General features: G+C 36.3%; 6 protein-coding genes across 7 annotated transcripts; 3 read left to right on the top strand and 3 right to left on the bottom strand.

The window, feature by feature from the left end:
- On the top strand, positions 3,997–5,678 carry LOC104719046 (uncharacterized protein At4g14100). Its single transcript, XM_010436890.2, has 3 exons — positions 3,997–4,371; positions 5,186–5,342; positions 5,437–5,678. Exons 1-3 carry the CDS (start codon positions 4,066–4,068, stop codon positions 5,592–5,594), a joined length of 621 nt encoding a protein of 206 aa, XP_010435192.1. The 5' UTR covers positions 3,997–4,065; the 3' UTR covers positions 5,595–5,678.
- Positions 5,710–7,322, bottom strand: LOC104719047 (UDP-glycosyltransferase 75C1-like). Its single transcript, XM_010436891.2, has one exon. The coding sequence runs from the start codon at positions 7,216–7,218 to the stop codon at positions 5,854–5,856; it is 1,365 nt and encodes a 454-aa protein (XP_010435193.1). The 5' UTR covers positions 7,219–7,322; the 3' UTR covers positions 5,710–5,853.
- On the top strand, positions 11,483–13,798 carry LOC104719044 (F-box/LRR-repeat protein At4g14103-like). 2 transcript variants are annotated; one of them, XM_019231169.1, is made up of 5 exons: positions 11,486–11,851; positions 11,943–12,068; positions 12,174–12,870; positions 12,999–13,139; positions 13,216–13,798. In XM_019231169.1, exons 2-5 carry the CDS (start codon positions 11,956–11,958, stop codon positions 13,564–13,566), a joined length of 1,302 nt encoding a protein of 433 aa, XP_019086714.1. In that variant the 5' UTR covers positions 11,486–11,851; positions 11,943–11,955; the 3' UTR covers positions 13,567–13,798. The 2 variants fall into 2 exon arrangements, with proteins under 2 accessions (XP_010435188.1, XP_019086714.1); XM_010436886.2 differs by having other exon boundaries at positions 11,483–11,851; positions 11,943–12,870.
- LOC104719045 (COP9 signalosome complex subunit 8) lies at positions 13,890–15,831 on the bottom strand. The gene is made up of 5 exons (XM_010436888.2): positions 15,677–15,831; positions 15,488–15,567; positions 14,895–15,076; positions 14,323–14,430; positions 13,890–14,091 (listed from the first exon to the last, which is right to left on the bottom strand). The coding sequence occupies exons 1-5, from the start codon at positions 15,758–15,760 to the stop codon at positions 13,952–13,954; spliced, it is 594 nt and encodes a 197-aa protein (XP_010435190.1). The 5' UTR covers positions 15,761–15,831; the 3' UTR covers positions 13,890–13,951.
- Positions 16,055–18,049, top strand: LOC104719043. The gene is made up of 5 exons (XM_010436884.2): positions 16,055–16,448; positions 16,528–16,685; positions 16,767–17,051; positions 17,144–17,237; positions 17,411–18,049. The coding sequence occupies exons 1-5, from the start codon at positions 16,055–16,057 to the stop codon at positions 17,596–17,598; spliced, it is 1,119 nt and encodes a 372-aa protein (XP_010435186.2). The 3' UTR covers positions 17,599–18,049.
- Positions 18,102–19,382, bottom strand: LOC104719042 (xyloglucan endotransglucosylase/hydrolase protein 15). Its single transcript, XM_010436883.2, has 3 exons — positions 18,995–19,382; positions 18,710–18,903; positions 18,102–18,619 (listed from the first exon to the last, which is right to left on the bottom strand). Exons 1-3 carry the CDS (start codon positions 19,268–19,270, stop codon positions 18,220–18,222), a joined length of 870 nt encoding a protein of 289 aa, XP_010435185.1. The 5' UTR covers positions 19,271–19,382; the 3' UTR covers positions 18,102–18,219.

The following is a 23,608-nucleotide window of genomic DNA, read 5'->3' as shown; positions in this document are numbered from 1 at the left end:
GTAATTGTAGATTGAGAAAATACTTCAATAATGATATTTGAGCTGAGAAGACTAATGAACTTTTAGGATTCAAATAGTTACGGTAGATAGGATGGACAAATCCATCAACAGTTTAGTCCTATATTTTTAGGATGGACAACAAATAGCTATGTACCAACTTTATTTGTATAAATGATTTATAGTTTTTTTTTTAATACACACCACTACAAACATAATTTATGAATCGTAAATAAGAAACATCATAATCGCCGACGGATTTGTTCGTCTCAACCGAAACAAATAACAATTCAGATCCTTCCTTAATTTTATTTTTATTTTTTGTCATCAGAATTTATATTAGAAACTGAACACATTACATCTGTTGACTACAAAAAGGTGAAAACATCCAAATCATTTAAGACCAAGTCCAAACAAAGAAAGCATAAGCTAGCAAGTTACACTTCCGGAAACAAGGATACAAAGACTAACAACCTAGAAACAAATGTCACTAAGAAATAAACAAAAACCAAAGCACTAAAACTCCCTAGTTGATCAAGAAAGAAACTCACTAAGCCTTCCCATAAAACTTGTAAACGCTGGAGAGTACCAATTAGACCGGAAGTGCTATAAACCATGATAGCACACTGTCGACAAACCATCATCAGCACCGGCAAGAACGAAAGCAAGCTCGAACGATATTAGAGAAACAGAAGCCACAACCATCCAGTCGTACAAAAACAGTCAAAAGAAGGTGAGCCAAACTAGGGACAAAGAAGATAATCTTGAGATTTGACCTTAGACAAGCCAAAAAAGACTAACAGCTCTTACACGCGGACCCTCGTCGACCCAACTTTAACCATCTACAAAATCAAAATTGGTGATCTTCTCGCAAGAAAACAGCTGAAGACGAATCCACTACTATGTCTAGAGCCCAAAACCACAACTCAAAAGAGCCACAACAAAGAGCTAGTAGATGGCTAGCAACAAAATACCATCCTTTCTTAATTTACATTGGATAAAATTTATTTAAATATAGAAAAAATCTTCGGTGCACCCCTAGGGGTGAACCACTCTTATTCACCCCCTCTTAATTAACCAATCAAAATACAACAAATTGCCATGTCATATCATATTTATAAAATAAATCAAAATTATAATAAAAAGACAAAACAAGTTAAGGAAACCAATTCTGTAGATTTTTTATTAAGGAAATTATGTTGGTTTAGGTTTATAAAATAAGAAAAATACTTAGAGTTTAGATTTTACAATTAAACTAAATCATATGTCGGTTTGGGTTTACAAAAATGTGGTTAGGGTTTAGTTTTTACAATTATACAAAATTATATGTCGGTTTGGGTTTACAAAAGAGGGGCTAGCGTTTAGGGTTTAGATTTTACAATTAAATGAAATTATATGTCGGTTTGAGTTTACAAAAGAGTGGTTAGAGTTTAGGGTTTAGATTTTACAATTAAACGTAATTATATGTCGGTTTAGGTTTACAAAAGATTGGTTAGGGTTTAGATTTTAAAATTAAGCAAAATTATATGTCGGTTTGGGTTTATAAAATAGTGGGTAGGATTTAGATTTTACAATTTAAAAAATTATATTTTAATTTAGGTTTATAAAAAGAATGATTTGGGTTTAGATGTTATAATTTAAACTATAATATAATGTTTAGAATTAATAATTTTAAAATTAATTGATATATAGAATTTGTTTCCTTAACCAATAATTTGTTTCCTAAACTAAGAGGGGGTGAATAAGAAGGGTTCACCCCTATGGGTGAACCCAAAAATTGTCCATAAATATAAACCATATATCTATCTTAACATTTTTGGAGTACATTTTTGTGCCACCCTCTCTTATTTTTGTATCTAAACAAGTCGCCTGCTAAATTCTCTACAATTCTTACAACCAAACAAAATTATTTCCTTATTTGATAATATTAATTTCCTAAAATCTATCTACCTAATTTAAATCAATATGTTAGATTGAAATTTAATTTTCCTTTCACTTTTATTTAATTTTATATTTTATTATTTTAATTACTATTTAATATATAAAGTTAATAAAATTTTAATTTTTTTTCAGCATATGATGTGATTTGAATTTTTATAAACGGATATATATTTTAAAAATTGTCTTACTATATTTGTAACCAAACAAGTATATCCACATATAGAGTTCGGAATACATTTTTGGAGTACAATATGATGCCATCACTTTTTACCAACTTCAGGTCGGAGTTTTTAACTAAAATTATAACTGATTCAATTATCCGGATCCTCCTTAAGATTGCCGAATATTTTGGGCCCATTTTTAATCAATAGCATATTTATTTACATCCAATTAATGCCACTTATTGTCAATTATTGTCCATTGTATCTTAGGAAAGATCTAATTTGTATGCCAAATTTATAGGGTCGAGTTTGACAAAAAAATTGACAACACAAATTATGTTATCACATCTTCTTAATCACATCCCTATAATTGAAACGACCTGGCCCGTTTTTTTTAATAAATAATAAATAATACAAACTCATACCCACTAGCCACCTAACCACAATCACAACCAATAGCGGAATAACAAAAACCAATATCCAATAAATATTCAATATTAATGAATAACCAATATCCAGACATAACCATTCCAATGTCAAACAACAAGGAACAAGGAACCGGCAACCTAGCAAGTTCTAAAGACCCAACTCTAGCAACCTAACAATGTCAGACAACAACCAATCGAGTCCCTAGAACATCCTCCTCTTCATTGCCTTGATTCCACGATCACACTTTGCATTTACCTGCACCACAAACACAAATTAAGATGCATAAGTATTTGATAAACACTCAGTGAGGCAATCCTCCCATCTACTGGGCTATACACACAAGCAACAATGATTCCAATGTTCCAAACAAACAACAAACAAAACATACAAACCAGGAAACGAACATCGTCTCGCTGGAAGGGAGGTGTCGACCGACACCAGCCTAGTGTCGACCGACACTGGCATTGGTGTCGACCGACACTATCCCACAGTGTCGATCGATGCCCATTCTTGCTGGTGTCGACCGACACCCACCTGCAACTGTGATCCGCACGAAGCCGAGAGTCGAATCTCGCTTCCCAATCTCCTCCAAATCATCCAATACTCAAAACTCATGCCGGAAACATCATTAGGAACCTGTATAAGCCAATCCCCAGCAAGAAAACACACAAAACAACAACAAACAAGCAAGAACAAGGAAATCAAAGGCTTAGATTAGTCATGGTCATGCACTCACCCTTTGCAGGAAGTTTTTGACCAACAATGAATGAATCCACACTCTCAGCAAGCTTCCCACACGTTCCTAGCCTTAGATCCTCACTCCCACAGCAAGATCTCACCCACAAAGCCTTTAAATCTCACAATCTCCCTCTAGAACCTCAAGAACAGTTTTGTCTCTTTTCTTTTCTCTCAAAGCGGCGTGAGACAACAAAAACACGACCCTAGGTCGTTTTCTCCTTTTTAAACCTTGGTCCAATGGTTTCCTTAAACCAAACCGGTCCAAATCAATAATTAAAACAATCTGGTCGAACCAGAAATAAGTGGTGTCGACCGACATCAACATGGGTGTCGATCGACACCCACCCCCAAAGCGCAGAGTTTTGGTTCATGGGTGTTACAATAATATAGCAACTAATTCGAGATAAATACATCTTAAGAAATATGTAATTTGCATTTATTAAACGATTACATATTTGGTAAAATCTTATTAGTTTTAAATGTACACTATTAATCCAATAATATTAACTGAGAATCATAATAAGAATATGTCATATCATTCAGTCCTAAATTATAACTAACCAAATCGTAAAATGTATATTCTTAACTTGCGAATCAAGAGTTTGTACAAAACCCTAACTACAACCGCTAACAATATATATATAGATCAATTCACCATTAACTACAAGTACCTCTAAACTATTTTAGAGTATCATATTAACAAAATAATAGTATTTTTGTTACTCCAAAAAAAAAAGCATAGAGTATTTAATAAAAATAAGTAGTTATCGCCGGCAGTAACAACCAAAACCTGAGACAGATGGCTTTTAGACGACCACTGATACTAATCGTCATCTTCATCGTTTTAACCGCCGGCGTTGAAATCACCACCGCCGATGAGCCGGTACCGACGCCATGGCCACACCAGTTCCACGCGTTAATGTTTATGAACTACTCCGGCGATCTCTCGATGATTGACCTTTGGTACGACTGGACCAACGGTCGTAATTTCAATATCATCCAGGAGCAGCTCGGCGGCATTACCTACGACCTTGAATGGAACAACGGTACATCCTTTGTCTACACGCTCGACGAATCAAAATCTTGCCGCTCAGCTCAGCTCGAGGTTTGTATTTTTTTTTTTTGTTACGACTCGGTCGTAGATCTCAGAATACCTTTTGGCTGTAGAATAGGAACAAATTCGAATATGGATGATGGATTTGGTCAGTTTTTTTCTTGATTTGTGTGATTTTACTGGGAAAATGAGAGTTAGAAAACCAGAGATTGCTCCAATTTTAAGCAACAATGGAGGAAGATTGTAAAGTTACTATAGTGTCTGATTAGGATATACTCTTTGAGAGGTTTGAGTTTCTTTTTTTCTTTTTGAGTAGGAAGTTGAAATAACTAAGGAGAGAATTCTAGGTTTTGGATAAAGTCAGGTGATTTCACAAATCATCAGTTGATCAAAATGGAGCTCGCTGCAGATTTATTTCGAAGTTCTCTCTTGTTTCTTACTACTTCACTCTAACTTGGTCATTCGTTTTACTAAATACCAGTATTTGTGGCATTTCCTTGTTAAGTGTAGCAGGCACTGTGCAGTTATGATTGTTAACTTTGTGCTTTGTATCAATAACTCTCATCTCATCAGAAGTTAGCTAATCACTCTGGTGAGTGTAATAACCAGGATAGAGAGATTAGGATTTGGTAGTAGTAGTGTGCAGGACCGGGTCTCTTGGTTTCCAAGAGGACTTTGGTAGAGTAGAAACCTGTAGGATCAGGAGATGAGGGTGCTGCGTGACTTTACATATCTACTAAGACTTGATTGTTTGGTTTTCATAATAGTCAAGGTTTACCGAGAATGGTCTTGTATGAACCTGTAATGCTTTTGTAAATAGTAACTATGCTGAATATATAGGCTTGGAATTTCATGATGTCATAAGGTTGGAATCCTGCGTCCAAACTGGCTAGATGGAGCCAAGTATCTAGGTCAAAAAAATGTGAGTGGGTTTCTCTGCAATGAGTGGGAGAAGGTAGACTTTATATGGTACTATGAGGATGTTGCAACCAAGAGACCCGTGCAATGGATCTTCTATACAGGTGATATCACCATGCCATTCTCTACTTAGCAAGAAACCTCGGTTTTATTTCTAAGCAAAAAAATCATCTGAACTGAGTGGAAAAATTGTTGCAGGGAGGGAGGCTCATATAATGACATTTGAGGTTGGTGCGGTCCTAGAGGATGAGAAATGGCAAGCACCGGTTTATTGTTTCAACAAAGAGAAGAAGGGTTTATCAACAAAGGGAGCTTTGAGAGAATTTAGAGGATACAAAGAAAAGGCTGCAATGTAATGTTAATAAACGAGACCTTTTTTCTTTTCTTTCTAGAGGATCAATCAGGAAGAGCACAAGAGTGAATAAATCATCTACGGAGGAGACCTTAGAGTTTGTGTAAAAAACCTAATAATTCAAAAAGATGTTCATGGTCCGCATTGCTTTGACTATGATACGAGTGAGTTGGGTCGGGTTCATACAACTTTGTTGATGTCTTTTAAAGCAAACTTAAACAAATTATTACCACGATTCACGAACCTTTTAAAGCAAAAACAACTTAAAACCCATACTCTTCCACAAAACCCTTAAGATTCAAATCCGACGGTCCACCTTCAACGGCCGCATCAACAGCCAGCTTCATCCACTTCGCCGCACACTCTCTCATCTCCTCCGCCTCTTCGCCCTCACTCATCACCCTCTCCAAACACCGTCTCACCTCCTCCCCAGCCACGTGTCCATCCTCCTCTACCTTCACTTTCACTCCGATCCTCCACGCATCCTCCACAAGCTTCGACGTCGTACACTGATCAGCAAACTGCGGAAACGCAACCACAGGAACACCACTCCCTAAACTCTCCAACGTCGAGTTCCAACCGCAATGAGTCACAAAACACCCCACCGAACGATGCGCTAAAACCGCCGTCTGAGAACACCAATCCACCACCAAGCCTCGCTCAACTCCTCTGATCATTTCAAGAAACCGATTCTTTTCTTCTTGATTTTTCTCCCTCACGATCCACAGAAACGGTCGGTTTGTGGCTAACACGCCGTGAGTAAGCGCCTCCATGTGCTTCTCCGGCAAATCTTCCGCATGAGTTCCCAATGATACGTAAACCACGGACTTATCAAGATTTGAGTCTAGCCATTTCGTGTAATCCTCGTCGGAAGATTTGAAAAGATCGGTTTTACCGTCGGAGGAGGAGGAAACTAAAGGTCCGATTGGAATCATTCTGAGTTTCTCAACGGAGGTTAAAGCATCGTGTTCTAAAGCAGAGAAAGTGTTCACAAGAATCTTAGGGTTTGGTTCCGACTCGAGAGCTTCGATGTGTTCTTTTAGTGTCACAAGAGCGGATGGTAATGCCTTCGACGGTTGAAGAAACGAGGGGAGGTCTCCGGTGGTGATCAGTGGCAGTTTCGGTAGTTTGATCGGATCAGTGTCGAAGAGGTGTTTGTAAGAGGTGTTGAAGTAGTAGTAGTAGATGTCTAGTACAGTGGCTGGTTCGACCCAGAGAAGTGTAGTCGGGAGGTGAAACTTACGCGCTACAGTGGCAGCCCAAGGGACGAGAACAGAGTAGATTACGCCTGTGATAGGCTCTGTACTGGCGTCAAGATTGGCTCTGATGATGTCGCTGAGGCCGTTCGAACCGAAGCGTTTGAGTTCGGACATGTAGATCTTCTGGTCTTTGGAGGACTTAACACCGTCGTCGAATCCATCAGTGAACCAGGCGAAGGACAAGCCTTTTGTGGAAGGTGGCTCGCCCATACGACGGTGAGCTGAGATGGCAGTGGAGTATGTGACGGTTGCGCCGTGGTGGATGAGACGGTTGGCTAGTTGGAGCGCCGGGTTTATGTGACCTTGAGCCGGGAAAGTTACAAGCAAGTAGTGAGGATGACGAGGGCAACCATTACCGGAAGTTGGCATTTTAGTGTTTTGAGGATTTTCAAGTTTGAAGTAAACATGGAACACACTCGAGCTTTTATAAATAGCTAAAAATTACACCGAAAATATAATTAGACCTAGGTAAAAAAATGTGCCATGCACATGAAATTTTATGTCATACAATTTTATATAGACATAAAATTGTATATATAGAGCCATTGAAGGCTTTGAACAAAACAAATACCAACTACAGTTACGATTTTTCATCACTAAATATTTTTTATATTTATTTTGAGAAAACATATATTGTGTCTCTTCATTGTACAGTGATGTTCTTTATTTTTTTTTAAATCACATTTCTGTTCATTGTGTGTAGTTGTGTCGTTTCACCATATATTATTCACAACTTTTTGAATAGTTATGTTTATCTAAATTTTTATCTTTTAAATTTTATTTTGGTCTATATATAAATATTTATCTAAATGTTTATCTATAATTTTCTCTTCTTAGATAACGAAGGGCATGTTTATCGGTGATACCAATAGGACAGTATAAGTCAGAATCAAAAATTAAATTAAAAATTCTAATATAATAGAAAACCAATAGGAAAGTGACACCTAAGACTAAAGGATCTAAAATGATGTCTTTAAATGGCTTGCATAAGACATTTTTTTCTTCCCTCTCCTCAAGCATGTCTTATATTTATATTAAAAAAAGAACTAAAGACACCAGTAGTATATGCGATGAGAGTGCTCTAACAAATCATTGTTCGCTTACACAAATTTTTAGTTTCATAATGAATCTAAATAATATGAATTTTAATATCCAATATCCAATATTCTTCTATAATGTAACTAATTTTTTTAGAAATGATTATATTAATATAGAAATTAATCAAGGTTAATTANCATACGACGGTGAGCTGAGATGGCGGTGGAGTATGTGACGGTTGCGCCGTGGTGGATGAGACGGTTGGCTAGTTGGAGCGCCGGGTTTATGTGACCTTGAGCCGGGAAAGTTACAAGCAAGTAGTGAGGATGACGAGGGCAACCATTACCGGAAGTTGGCATTTTAGTGTTTTGAGGATTTTCAAGTTTGAAGTAAACATGGAACACACTCGAGCTTTTATAAATAGCTAAAAATTACACCGAAAATATAATTAGACCTAGGTAAAAAAATGTGCCATGCACATGAAATTTTATGTCATACAATTTTATATAGACATAAAATTGTATATATAGAGCCATTGAAGGCTTTGAACAAAACAAATACCAACTACAGTTACGATTTTTCATCACTAAATATTTTTTATATTTATTTTGAGAAAACATATATTGTGTCTCTTCATTGTACAGTGATGTTCTTTATTTTTTTTTAAATCACATTTCTGTTCATTGTGTGTAGTTGTGTCGTTTCACCATATATTATTCACAACTTTTTGAATAGTTATGTTTATCTAAATTTTTATCTTTTAAATTTTATTTTGGTCTATATATAAATATTTATCTAAATGTTTATCTATAATTTTCTCTTCTTAGATAACGAAGGGCATGTTTATCGGTGATACCAATAGGACAGTATAAGTCAGAATCAAAAATTAAATTAAAAATTCTAATATAATAGAAAACCAATAGGAAAGTGACACCTAAGACTAAAGGATCTAAAATGATGTCTTTAAATGGCTTGCATAAGACATTTTTTTCTTCCCTCTCCTCAAGCATGTCTTATATTTATATTAAAAAAAGAACTAAAGACACCAGTAGTATATGCGATGAGAGTGCTCTAACAAATCATTGTTCGCTTACACAAATTTTTAGTTTCATAATGAATCTAAATAATATGAATTTTAATATCCAATATCCAATATTCTTCTATAATGTAACTAATTTTTTTAGAAATGATTATATTAATATAGAAATTAATCAAGGTTAATTATATAATTTACATTTGCGTTTATTTATCGTAACCCTTCGTAGAATATGTGCTTTTTAAGATTTAACTATTTTTTATTTTTAGAAGTTTTTATTTTTATTATAATTATTGGTTGATAAATTTTCACTTAAGATAAAATTTATTTCATTTTTAAAATTATTTTATCAGAAATTTGCATTTGCTTATTATTATCTTTCGTTTGATATTCTCATGGATCACTTCTTCATAATATTTGTTTATTAATAATATAAATATCAATAAATATATACTAATATACTATGATGCTTGTTACTCTTTACTATAATTTTTCATAAAACATCTTATACTTCAAATACATATAAAAGAATTTACAAGGTTGTCTCGATTTATTATGACTTTATTTAAGAAATTTTAAATTAGAGTTGAGTCTTTTTGTCATAAGACTTTTTATTATAAGTTTTCATTGTGATTGTTGTTTGTTTTTATTATACAATTATATATGTTTAATATTTATGTAGTTTTAGCTTTACTTATTATCTTTCTTCTTTTGAGATAATTTTTAATATTATACTTAGCATATATTTTCAAACTATTTATTAATTCTCAAATAATTTTATAATATATAATTCTAAATTTGAAATTTAATTTTACTTTTTTTAAAAATACTTCTTCCGTGACATTGTGATCCTCCTAGTAATAATACTAATAATAATGAGGGCAAAAAAAAATACTGACGTAATACTTGACTAAAAAGATAACCTCTAGGTAGACATTTTTTGTTTTTTTTTTTTTGTTTTCTTAGTTCTTGTAAAAATGTAAAGATACCCAAAAAGTTATTGAATGGAGGTGTTCTAAGAGACATGTTGGAGCAGAGCAGTGATAAGGTAAAAATAACAACAAGGTTCGAATTCGAACCTTAACCTCAACTAAACAATTTACTATCTAATTTACTCATCAGTCATCATTTCACCGAAAAAACAATATATGTAGTCTCATTAAATTAATAAAAATAATATGGCCTATAGATCTTGCTTCCTGTGCCTTACACGGCCCTTACCGTATGACCGGGCCTGCTGAAGTTAAATCATTGAGAACACAAAGCATCAAAACAATAACAATACACTGTCTTGTCTGTAACAGTACACTGTTTGTCTATGTCTTCCAAGATTGGTGGATGAGAGAAGTATTGTGACGACCGATGAGTAATGGCGGCAAGTAGAAAAATTTGGCTCAGTCTGTGACTCTGTTTATCACTTCTCACCCTCCACACAACATATCTGATTAGATCATATCATTGATTGGATTTTTGTATGTTTGTTATCCTTATTATAATTCAATTATCTTGAAATGTTTGTTCCTTTAAACATACTTTTTTGTGTATGTTGATAATTAAACGTAGAGACAAATTAAGATTTTGATATTACAAACTTTAAGCACTTAAACAGATATAATTGAATAAAAAAAATAAATAGAGTAAACAACTAAGCACATCATTTGCATGGCTTAGAGAATGTTAGCAGCCCATTGTTAATTTTGAAATCAATACTAAATTAATGGGCAAAAGGGGTGTGGTGTCTTCCCAAGCCACACCAAATTTTGCTTTTATAACATGGTTGGCTGTACGTTATAGGGTAACTACTGGAAATCGAATGATAACATGTAACCAACGATATGATTTTTCTTGTGTGTTTTTTTTTGTCAAAAATCGATAGAAATTGTCACTATACCATGCATTAGGACCAGCTTATGACAGTCATCTCCATTTAAGGCTAGAGCCACATCCTATGCTTCTATTAAGGTATGCATTTCAAGCTACTTATAATTTGTTGATATGAATATAATGGAAGCTGGTGGATTTAAGTGAAGACTGGTCCATTCGGAGGCTTTGCAGTTGATGTTATTGACTGAGTATAAACAGAGATAGAGTAGCTCAGTAGCATATCATTATCCAGGGTGATCAATCATTTGGTGTTGGCTAGAGCTTGTTGGCTCTGTTCTTAGGAAAAGATGAGTTTGGATAAGAAGCGAGTTACAAATTTACAATTCTCTATTCTTATCCTCCGTAACAGAGCACTCGCACTCTCTAATCTTGTTTTACACATCCGGTGAACAAAGCAAAGATGAAAAATATATAATTTAACCTTTTACCAGAAAAAAAAAATGAAAAATATGAGTCATCGGTGGTTATTATTAGCAAGAGCGACACGTTGCTTACACGTGTCGTTCAATTTTCAATCCTTATCTTAGTGTATCGCATATTGGACCTAAACTTGTACTTCAAATTTGCCCATTGTGGGCTTTAATATAAAGTTGAGTTGACAACAAAATATAAAATAAAAAACTAACTAAAGCGAGACAAATGTGACTTAAAAAAGGGTCTGATTATATTTTATCACTTCTTGGATACACAGCGTGTTGGACAAAATATTGATGGAAAACAAAAGAACTTGGGAACATTCAGTTGCCATTGGTGTAACGATGAGTTTGATGATCTCTGGTTGATTTGGTTTGATTTCAAGTAATGTTTTTGTAAAAGGGTCTGATTATATTTTATCTAATGAAGTTCAAAATATCTTACACTAAATCTTCCAAAAGATCATGTTTACACTTGACATGACACTATTAAAAAAAAAAAAGGCTGGCCTAGCTAAGAAACTCACTCTTTCTTCTTCACTCTTCTTGCCTACAAATACGATCGCCAAAACCCCTAAAACTTCTACAACAGTTGAGTGATTTTGGTGGTGGGCTATGCTTTTATCTCCAAGCAAGTTTCAATATCCATCTCCTGCTCTTCTTTTATCTCCAAAGTATGTTTCTTTGATTCTTAGCTTCTCTCTTTTGTTTGTTGTCTTTAGGTTCTTGAAAAAGATGGATCGTAGAGATATAATCAGTAGTTTACCGGAAGCGATTAACTGCCATATCCTGTCCTTCCTTCCAACTAAAGAAGCTGCTTCCACATCATTTCTTTCGAAAAAATGGCGGTATCTCTTTGCTTTTGTCCCTAATCTTGATTTGGATTACTCTGTTTATCTGAATCCTATGAATAAGTTGGACAATTCCACAAGTTTTATGGATTTTGTGGATAGAGTGCTGGCATTGCAAGGCAACTCTCCTCTACACAAGTTCTCTCTAAAGGTCAGAGACGGCGTTGATCCAGTCCGTATCACTTCTTGGATACACAGCGTGTTGGAACGCGGTGTATCCGATCTTGATCTACACCTGGATTTTGAATCGGAGTATCTGCTTCCTTCAGAGGTATACCTGAGCAAGACACTGGTTAGTCTGAAGCTATATTTTGGGCTATATCCCACCTTTGATGCTGAAGATGTTCATCTCCCAAAGCTTAAGACACTTCATATTGAGTCAGTCCATTTTGAAAAGCATGGTATGCGGCTTACCAAGCTTCTCTCTGGTTGTCACATACTTGAGGACTTAGTTCTGAATGATATATCTTGGTTCATATGGGACTTTGCCTCGGTGTCTTCCCCAACTCTCAAGAGAGTAACGTTTTCCTGGCAAGAGCGGGATGAGTTTCCAAAGAGTGTGTCATTTGATACTCCTAATCTTGTCTACTTGAAGTTTACTGACACTGTTGCAGGCAAGTATCCAAAAGTGAATTTTGATTCGCTTGTTGAACCCCATATCGATCTTTGCTTGTTGGAGCCCTTATTGATAGATTACCATGAAGGTTATGGGGAGAATGATATGGTTGGCAATGCAACAGACTTTTTAATGAGATTATGCAATGTCAAGACTCTTTATCTATCTCCCAACACTCTTCAGGTTTGTTCCCATCTTTCTTTTAGTCTTTTTACAAATTTATGGTACTACTTAGAAGAACATTGCTTAAGTGTCCTAGTTGGTGATTGCAATTGAGTGATGATAATCAAGTTGTTATGGTTTTGTTTCAGGTGCTTACTTACAGTTGTGATGCAATACCGCTCTTCAACAACCTGAGTCAATTAACCATTGAGAGTGATCCCACAGTAGGATGGCAGTCATTGCCGGGCTTGCTCAAGAATTCTCCAAATCTTGAAACTCTTATCTTTAAAGTATGAAGCAAACCCTTGAAAAGCATTTGTTGACTCATTTTTTCAAAGTTTGAGAATATTTCACTATATGTTTCAGGGACTCATTCACAAAGCCACGGATAGATGTGGAGATGTGTGCTTGTGCAAACCTCATGAAGAGGGAGAGGAGATTCGCAGTTGCTTATCATCAAGTCCGGTGAAGGTCATAAAGATACGGGAGTTTGGTGCATTTAGTGATGACATGGAGAAGCAGATCAAGTATTTCTTGGAGACAATGCCGAATCTTGAAAAGATGATGTTCTACTACAAACCACCAAGTTTTGAAGATTTTATTGAAGTTGCAGGCGGACTTAAGAGTCTATTTTCTAAAGTAGCTTCATCTAAGTGCGTTCTCCGACTAATCTTGTCACAGAGAGTACCTTTACCGGTAAGAAGCCTAACCTCTTAATCTCAGAGATAATAATTAACAAAGCTTTGGAGTACCCTTGCTTGCAGTCGCTAAAGTGAAGCTTCTCGTGTTTCTGCCTACTTTTGTTCTAAAGACGTGTTATTTAGGCTGTCCTTTTTGGCTCACAATATTAACTTCATCTTTTGTTTGCTTCAGTTCGTTTGTTGGGTAAACTGATCCTGTAGGAGTATTTCAGTTCGTTTGTTGTGTAAATAGATGTTTGTTTCAGCTCGTTTTGTTGTGTAAACTAATCTTGTAGGAGTAATTTGGTCATATACTCAAGAGCGAAGATATGTTGCAACTTAGAATCAGTCATTGTGAAATCTCTCAAAAACAAATTTTGTTCTCTGAATTCACTATCTTAATAGGAGATTGGTCCTTAGTTTTAATGTTCAAGGTGGAACACATACTCCGTCAAGCGTTGCAGCTTCGATGAATCCACCTTTTGCTCTCTTTTAACAGCTTGTTTCTTCACAGTCACCATTTGAGAAGTTGCATCCACTGTCCAACCATTCTCTACAACATCTGTGTATATCCAGAAAAAAAAAAAAACAATTATAATGTTAATTCTGATTCCACAACATATATGGTTCTCACTAGATCCATGCTACAAAACACTACGCCAAGACATTGCCACAAACTCTTTGAGATAAACTTTTTGTGATTAGTTTCAATAAAAGAAGGAACTCAGAGGATTAATGTGGGAAGAGGACGTTAATATTTTGAAAGCAAAGGAAATTGCAGTAAGAAGCTTACAAGTTGTGGCATCATCCTCTGTCATCCCCAGGAAAAGGGCCAAATCACGGATGGTTATTGTGGAGTAGGCCGACAACAAAAGCTGAAACATCCTTTTTGTGTAAAGATCTGCAACAAAACCCACCCAGAGATAGCATTGAGGGGTTATTGAAAAGATCAACCAATGGGAAGAGGCAACAATCGATGCCTAAAAATGCTACAAAAACTGTGCTGCCTAAAACAGGATGCAGGCTAAGGTACAACTTCGCACAACTCAAACTTATGTTAGGCCTTTGGTTGGAAAAAGACTGTTAACTGTTTTTGTTCCGACTTTGCAAGTCTACTTCTCTGCTAGGTTACTTTAATGCAATGTTATTCAAATTCATGTTCTTATATAAGTTCACTGACAAGATGCAAGTTGCTTTATTGCAGGACACAAATTCTAAAGTAAGGCCTCACAAGTTAACATAACAACACAGCTACTCAATCTCAATACGCAGATAAACCTAGAGAGGAATATGAAGTAACAAAAAATTTAACTTTACAATGCTTGTATGGTAATAAGCAGCCAGGAAGCTTAGTACAAGAATTACCTGAGAAAGCAGCAACCATATCTTTAGCTTCTTGACTCCAATCATAACCACGAATAGCTTCATATACACCTGCGTAGTCACGTGTCCATAGCTTCTGACCAATCTTCCAAGCTGCAACAACTTCAGGCTTCCTCTCCTTGACAGATGAAGGTATCGTTTTCCAGAGGAAACGAGCGCTATCACTGCAGTAATAACAAATACAAGAAACATCAAATACAAAATCCAACTCCAAAACAGTCATATATTCAAGAACAGCTGAACCATAACTCTGTAGTTCCAACATACTACTACACTCACTATCAAGACTACAAAATCTGTTAAAAGGAGTTGTCAACAACTATTAACTTGTGTCAAAGTTTTTCAAATCAGTGGATACAAACAAGTAAGTGTAAAAAAATCAGAACTTAAGAGTTAAAGCCCTAGACATATCTCATCCCTTTTCTAGATGACAACATAAGGATGCAAATTGTGATATCCCAAGAGGATCTATATACACTCAATCAAAGCAAATAGACCAATTCTGAAGCCCTAAAATCCGCAAGGATCCTTAAGAAACCTTCTCTAATTACATAAGAGAAGAAGATTAAACTCACCAATCGTCGACGTAAACGTAACCCAGAAGATGGATTGCGTAAGGCCAGTCATCATGAAACGCAATTCCTTCGGTAGAAACCTGTAAATTAAAGAAGCGATCGAGTAAAACCTCACAAAATCAACTTCACAAAACCCTAATAGTGAACATCATCAGAAACAAACAACGATAGCGAGAGAAATTTTGGAACCTGAAGCATGAGATTATCGCAGATATCGGCGATTTTCTCAAAGGATTTTTCGGCTAAAGCTTCCTTAACAGGAGAAAGATCCATGGCTGGCTTCGATTGTAACTAGTCTCGGAGCTTTGGTGAAGATGACGATCCTTCTTCTTAAACCACTCTTTAGGGAAAAAAATAATAAAAACTCACAGATCCTTCCTCTTCTTAAAAGCCTTTTGCAATACGGTTTACTTTAACCGATTAAAACCAAACTTAAACCGTCGTAAAATTGTTGAACTAAAAACGAACGCTAAATGGGCCGAGCCCAAGTGGATCCGCTAAGCCTCAATTTCGCGCCATAACAGATCCTGTTCCCGCGAAAATAATTCTATCTCTGTAGCTGCTTCAATGGCGGAATCTGATTATACCATAAAGAAGAGAATGCGATTTTCTTCTTCTTCTTCTTCTTCAGTTCGAGGTACCACCTCTAAGAGCCTTATGGCAAGCGAATTAAGGAATCATAGCAACCGCTCCACCGTTCGATTCGCACCAGCTGTGTCTCACATCAGAAACCGATTTCTCACGGATCTTCGTAACCAACATGCGTCGCCACCTCTCAGCGATAAAATTGTTACTAAATCACCTCGTGCGTGTCCTCGTGTAACGGTGAGGAATCTGTGTCTCAGACGCGTTTCCTCCTCCCCGAGTTCGATTTCTAGCGATTGGGACTTTCATGTGAAAGGGCAAAATCAAACCAAGGAGCTAAATGTGGAATCTCCTTGCGATTCTCCCAATGCTAACGGTAATTTCTGATTCTAAGCTCTTTATCAGTATGTGTTTAGAAACTATCTGATTCCACAATGTCTTTAATGTTGAAACAGTTGTGAGAATAGGAAGCAATGATATTATAGAAGTAGTGGAATGCTCACAAACGACGTCACCGGATTCAGAAATGTTCATTAGTGTAGCTGGTTCTATCCGCCAAGAGATTGATGGAGTCTCTTTGAAGAACGTTGGTGTCAAACTCGGCAGCAAAATTGTATGTGTTCCTCATAGCTTTATAACAAAAGGATATGTTTAAACTCCAATGTTGGCTTTTTTAACTGGTTACTCTTGACAGATTCGTCATCCGGAGAAGATTTTCAAGAATCCTGGTTCTGTGAGCTATAGGAGATTGCTTCCTTACTTGAAGAAAGCTTCTGATGATACTAGATCTAGAGATGCTGATACAAAAGATTCAAAGAACGAAAGAGATGAATTGATGGTAGGAGATGACCGGCTCTCTCCTACCGGGTCTGTTTTGTTATCTCCCAATAGCTTTGTTGAACCACCAGCAGCACAAAATCTACATGGAAACATTAGCCCTTTCAAGAAGATGACTTCATCTAGTGCCACCAAAATTCCTGTATGATCTTCAGTGTTGTTCTTGCGTCTAAAGTTTTAATTTCATCCACCTGATTTTGTTCTTAACAATTTCCCTGTTTTGACTTGTAACAGTTGTGTTCCAAGCGCAAGCTATTTAAAGTGCCAGGTTCTGTGAATTACAAAAGAATGCTTTCATATCTCAGAGATAGCTCAGAGGATAATCCTGGTAAGTCTCTTTATATTCATTGTCAGTAATAGTTCGTACAGTTAGTCCTTACTGTCTTCTGTGGCTAGGTGAATTATATATAGTATATCTGCATGATATTAGCTTCTATTAGGAAAAGAAAAACCCGGTTGACTTAGAAACTGATTGTTCTTTGTCTTTAATTGTTCTTCTAGGGATGCCTGAAACCAGTAAACATATAGATCTTCAGAAGAATATAGAAAAAATTTCTCCAGCCACTGAGAACAAAGGGGCAACAACTGAAGCTAAAGATTTGAATACATGCTCCAACAATGTTGAGTCGACGCCACTCTCTGATCCAGATAACGAACAGGAAACTCAAACTTTTGTTAGCTCAGTTTAGCTGATAGTGTTATTTAGTTAAACAGTTAGTAACAAAGTCTTGTATATAGGTTTAAGCGTATTTGACTTGTCTATGCATAGAGTTCACATAGGCACTTGTAGGTCAAAAACAAGTCCTAGATCATATGAACCGTACAATTGATCTTCAACGCACAGACAATAGAGGTAACTAGAATCATCCACATTAGACTTGTTAGTTCCTTTGTCTCCACATTTTTCTGGTTGTACAACATTAATAGTGTCTGTCTTTGTCTTTTTTCAAGCATATCAAATTGTTGTTGCTTTCTGATCCGCAGTGATCTTGCCTTGTTATCTTTTCAGATTTATCATAGCTTATTACTCTAAAGCAATTTCGTTGCATTGTATAGAAACTAGTATGAATTGGTACGTTCAGGGATAAGGTTTAGAATTGTGACAATTCCAGTGAAAGGAACACCAGTAATGACTTATTATGGATTCAGTTATTATTTTTTTTTTTGGCAAACATGGATTCAGTTGTTTAAGTAGCTGGAAAGAGCTTTATTTGAACTTGAGAATGTACAATGGAATAACAGATAAAGAAACCAATCTAAAAAAATTGCATCAAACAAACAGAGAATCATTGAGGGAATTGCATCAAATATCAGACTCTGGACCTCTTGCATTCGGGTGGGAATCCACGAGGGAACCTTTTGAGATCAGAACAATAATTGTAGATCATGAAGTACTTCTGAACCCATCTGAGTCTCCTCCTGCCATAAGCATTGAGCTCGTTCGCTACCTGCAATTTACCATCACCAAAAGAACGCTTGAATTTAGGGTCACATCCTGAAGAGACGGTGCAAGCCGCAGCGTTGAATCCTCTGTAGTAAGCTGTGAAAGGAGCCTTGGACCAGTCAGTCTTGACCAGACCACCTCTGGTGGCCCAATCATCTGCATTCCACAGGCTCGAGTAAATCCTCATGGGTTGGCTCTTTGGGAACGGAACACCGAGCTTCTCTGCGTTGTTGAACACTCTAATGGGTAAATTGTCCACCAAGAATCTGCAGAGATATAAGAACAAAGTCAAGACAAGATCTTCGTTTTCATTTAATGTTGAAGTAGCGATAGAGAGAGAGCAATGGATATTTTACATGATGTGTTGGGGTCTCCAGACAATGGAGTAAGTGTGAAAGTTCTTAGTTGGATCGAACCAGAGATAAAACTGTTGCTCTCTGTTTCCTTTCCCTTGAGCAAAGACATTGGTGTGAAGAACATAAGGCTTCCCTGTCTCGTTCCCAAGAAACTCAAAGTCTATCTCATCATGTGTTGCTCCTTGTGACGACAACTGCAAAAAAATATTCATACAAAATTTAGAAAAGAGTATCTCTTCAGTTTTAGTAACGTTTTGAGTGAATGTGAGAGTTTGAGAACTTTACGTAGTAAGCAGTGACAGTGCCGGCCGAGTTTCCGGCGACGAGTTTGAGCTGCATATCGATCCGACCGAACAAATACTCTTTCTTGGATTTGAAACCTGACCCGGAAACCCGGTCCAGTGACAAAGACAACATATTTCCTCCGTTGAAGATTTTGCCCCTGTGGTCACCCCACGTGAGGTCGAACTCGTTGAAGAAGTTGCCTGAGTAAGCAGAACCGACCATTGACATCAGCAGAACAGTCGCCACGACGATGGCGAGGCTTGAGTTTCGACCCATCTGAGTTTGGGTGTTACAAGTAAAAGGGGTTGGAGTGTGTGTGTGTGTGTGTAATAAGATTGAAAACTAGAGGAGATGAGAGCTTTTGTGTTTTGGTGTGAGATGGGTTTAAGCAGGGGATACATATATTTATAGCTGGAGAATCCTTGGGAAGCTAACCTTAACTACAGTTGTTTTGTGAAATTTTTATCTAACTCTATTTTTATTTGCTTTGTTCCTCCAGTATGCATATACTCCATTTTATTGCATTATTGAGAAGCCCATCATTGGTTTGGTATATATTTGTTTTATCCTCATGTGGCTTAAAAGAGAGAAAATCAAAATGAAAGCTGTCCAAAAGAAAGAGAACAAAGAGAGTATGTACTGAGTACTGAGTACTGAGTAGTGTGAGTGAGTCTACTACGTAATCACTCAGTCGAGAGCTGGTGCCAGCTCTTCTGCTTCACCTAGTCATTAAAAAAGGGAATTTTTTTTACTAAAAGCTATATCATTTTTTTTTTTTGGCAAATAAACTTTTTTTTTTTTTTTAATTTTTCGTCTGAATGATTCATTCAGGCAAAGAAACTTCTGTCTATCCTTTTTTTTAGTTTGATAAAAGAATCATTTGGAAATTTTAGTGGGACTAGAGAAACTATTCAATGTAATAAAAAAGGATTGTAAATTGAGATCAGTCAAATCGAGTATTTTGTATATAATTTAATATCAAAGAAGGGGGACGACGGTCTATTTCCTCACGAGAACTATCGATCGAGCCAGATAGAGTCCGTTCTTTACCCTCGGTCTATTTATCTCTCAAAAAAAAGTTCGAAACCATTTTCTCCCCGAATACAAAGTTCGAAATCTATATCTCTCCAGTTTTATTCTTCTACATCAATTAACCCATAATCATGGATTATATCGGTTTACTATTAACTTAACCGATTAGAAGAAAACTAAACCTAGATTAAACCAAACTAAACCCAATTTTGACCAAACTTAACCCGATTTCGACCCGATAGCGAGAGGAGAGAGAAGGAAACAGAGGCGGAGATGGTTGAGCTTCGGAAACGGAGGCGGAGATGGTTGAGCTTCGTCGGAGAGTGACGACCACGCGCTCTCGAATTCGCAGAGGTTTCAGGGTTTAATGGATGTGTCGGTGAAGTTGAATCTAATCAGAAGTTTAAAACGGCTCATGTCGATGAGGAACATACCCGACCCGATTTAGAGCCAAGAGAACATCAAAAGCGATTCTTCATTCAGCGACGACGACGACGACATTTATTGGAAAGACGAGATCGAGAATTATCCTCGGAGTTGTAACTCGGACGAACTCACCGAGTCAACGTCACTCTCAACTGTCAGATCTAGGGTTCCGAGAGTCCCTAAACCACCGCCGAAACAGTCATTTTCTTCATTAGGTGATTCGACGGAGAACAGAGCAGATCCTCCACCGCCGTCGGGGGGAAAATGGTTTCGAACTTTTTTTTGAGAGATAAATAGACCGAGGGTAAAGAACGTATCTGGGTTGGTCTCGGGTTTAGACGTTAAACCGATATAATCCACAACTGGGGAGATATAGATTTCGAACTTTGTCTTCAGGGGAAAAATGGTTTTGAACTTTTTTTTGAGGGACAAATAGACCGAGGGTAAAGAACGGGCTCTATCTGGCTCGATATAATAGTTCTCGTGGGTAAATAGACCGTCGGGACAAAAGTGTATGGAGAATCATAAAGGATTACGAATAATTACGATTGGTAGAACTACTTCCCCATGCTTTTTCAAATATATCATAGTTGATTTCTTTATCTTGAAATAATAGCGAGTACTTAATACGACCAAATGGTGTTTTACGTGAATTTGCAATTATTGAACTAGAGAATTATCTTAAAATCAGTGTTCTAAAAAGCATTAGACGCTAGTTGGGCGGTGAACTAGCGCCTAGCGCCTAAACGGTTAAGGCGGGGATTAATCGGTGACCAGACGGTAGAAAGCGTTTTAATTAATAGCTTAAGTTTTTAATACATTTTAGAGTTATACAAACGTCTAATCTTCTAAATTATTAAGTGGCATAGTGGTTAAGTAATTGTTTATGGTGAGCTATTACCGTAAAAAATAGACAAAACGACAAGGTAACCCATCTACTTTGTAACAATAAGAAAAATAAAGAAAATTTGTTCACACCCGTTCTTGTTCTTGGCACCAATGTTCGTTTTTGTTTCTAGTCTTGGAAATGAGAATTAATGTAGGCAATAGAAGAAAGAATAGGACGGAAGAATGGGGAGTGACAAGCTGGCATGGAAATGGCCACTCTCTTATTTCCTCTGTACTTTGTGTTATCTCTTGTCTCAGATTTGTCACTTCCCTCTCGTACCTCCATCACGTGTGGTGTGACTGTGACCTAACGAACTCATAGATCTCTATCTGTTCCAGCCGGCATGGCATGGTATGCCCATGCAATTAGTGAATTCCGATTTCCCATTACACATTTTTTTTTTGGGGGGTTTAGGGTAAACATAATTCTGTCTTGGAAGCTGTCGAAAATATGTATAGTGGAGACAATAAACAAGGTGCCGTTTCTTTAAACTATATTAGACCTAGTTTAATTAATTTATCTTAAGACACAATATATATATATATATATGTTCTTATTATTTTTATGATACCGAAGGAGATGAATTGATCCTATATATATATAGCTAATATGTTCAGTTTTCTCTCGTAGGTTTTGTGATATTTTCTACCGACTCATGTTTAGGGTTGTATAGCTCGTGTCTTCTTATCTTATGATTTTGTAAGTTCTGGCTAACCCGGCCATTAACTTTTTTTTTTGGTTAGCATCTATTAGTATTACATTATTGTGTAGTAATAGTATTATATAGACTAGGATTTATCCGTGGTACACCACGGTTTGATTTTTTTTTTAAATCAATAATTATGTACATTTTGAAGAAATTAATTCGAATATTTCATTATAAATACGAATATATCATTATAATTTCGAATCAATAAATTAGTTCCTCTATTTTTAACTATAATAAATATAGAAAATCTGTATTTGATACTAATAACTTTTAAGTGTAAATATTCATTATATATTAAAATAACTCAAATGTAAAATAATCTGTATCCAGATATATTTGTTTGGTTACAAAAATCCTAAAACAATTGTTAAAATATATATCTGTTTATAAAAATTCAAATAACATCATATGCTCGAAAAAAATCTAAAATTTTGTTAACTTTATGTATTAAATAGTAACACAAATAATTAAATATAAGATTAAATAAAAGTGAAAGGAGAATTATATTTTAATCTATCATATTGCTTTAAATTAGGTGGATAGATTTTAGAAAATTTGAAATTAATATTATCAAATTAATAAATGATTATGTTTGGTTGTGAAACAACCCGACTCTTTTTTTTTATAATAAATACAATATATATAATTAAGCATCCCATACTACTTAATTAACCAACCCAAACGACCACTCATCATTAAACCAGTAATAACCATTAAGCACAACGGAAACATACCAAACCAATACATCATCAGTACAATAACACTCCTAACAAATCTATCCAACAATCTAGCATAACTCTATCCAAGGTTCCCACATAAACAATGTAACCACCAACACACAAACGAGACCCTAGATCATCCTCCTCCTCATTGCCATGATTCCACGTCACATACCTGCACACCACAAACAACAATTGAGATGCGTAAGTATTATCATAAATACTTAGTGAGGCAATCCTCCCATCTACTAGGCTATACACACAAGCAACTGAGATTCCAATGTTTAACAAACAACAAACAAACACAACAAACCAAGAAATCACGAATCAACAAGTTGGTGTCGACCGACACCAGGTAGGTGTCGATCGACACTTGCCCAGATATGGTGTCGGCCGACACCCACTTGGTGTTGATCGACACCGACCCCGCAGACACGTTCTGCTCGAAACCGATCGTCGAATCTCCATCTCCAATCATCTCCAATCCGTTCCAAACTCACCCAAAAGCTTCAAGAACCTATCAGAACCATAACACAACCACCACAAACAAGAACAACGCCACAAAACACAACAAATCAAGCAAACAAAGGATTCTCAGGCTTATATAAGCCATGGTCATGCACTCACCTCTTTTGCAGGAAGATTCTGACCCAACAACGACGAATCCAACCCTTAGAAGCCTTCTCCTTTGTTCTTAGCACAAGATCTCCACTCCACAAGGACATATCTCACCAAAACAGCTTAGAATCTCCAAATCCCCTCAAGAACACTCTCTCTTCTCTCTTTTCTCTATAGAACGGCCAAGACAACTATTCCCACGACCTAGGTCGAGTTTTTCC

Source organism: Camelina sativa, chromosome 10, assembly GCF_000633955.1.
Source record: "Camelina sativa cultivar DH55 chromosome 10, Cs, whole genome shotgun sequence".
NCBI classification, from domain to species: Eukaryota; Viridiplantae; Streptophyta; class Magnoliopsida; order Brassicales; family Brassicaceae; genus Camelina; species Camelina sativa.
This window is presented reverse-complemented; position numbering and strand designations above follow the sequence as displayed.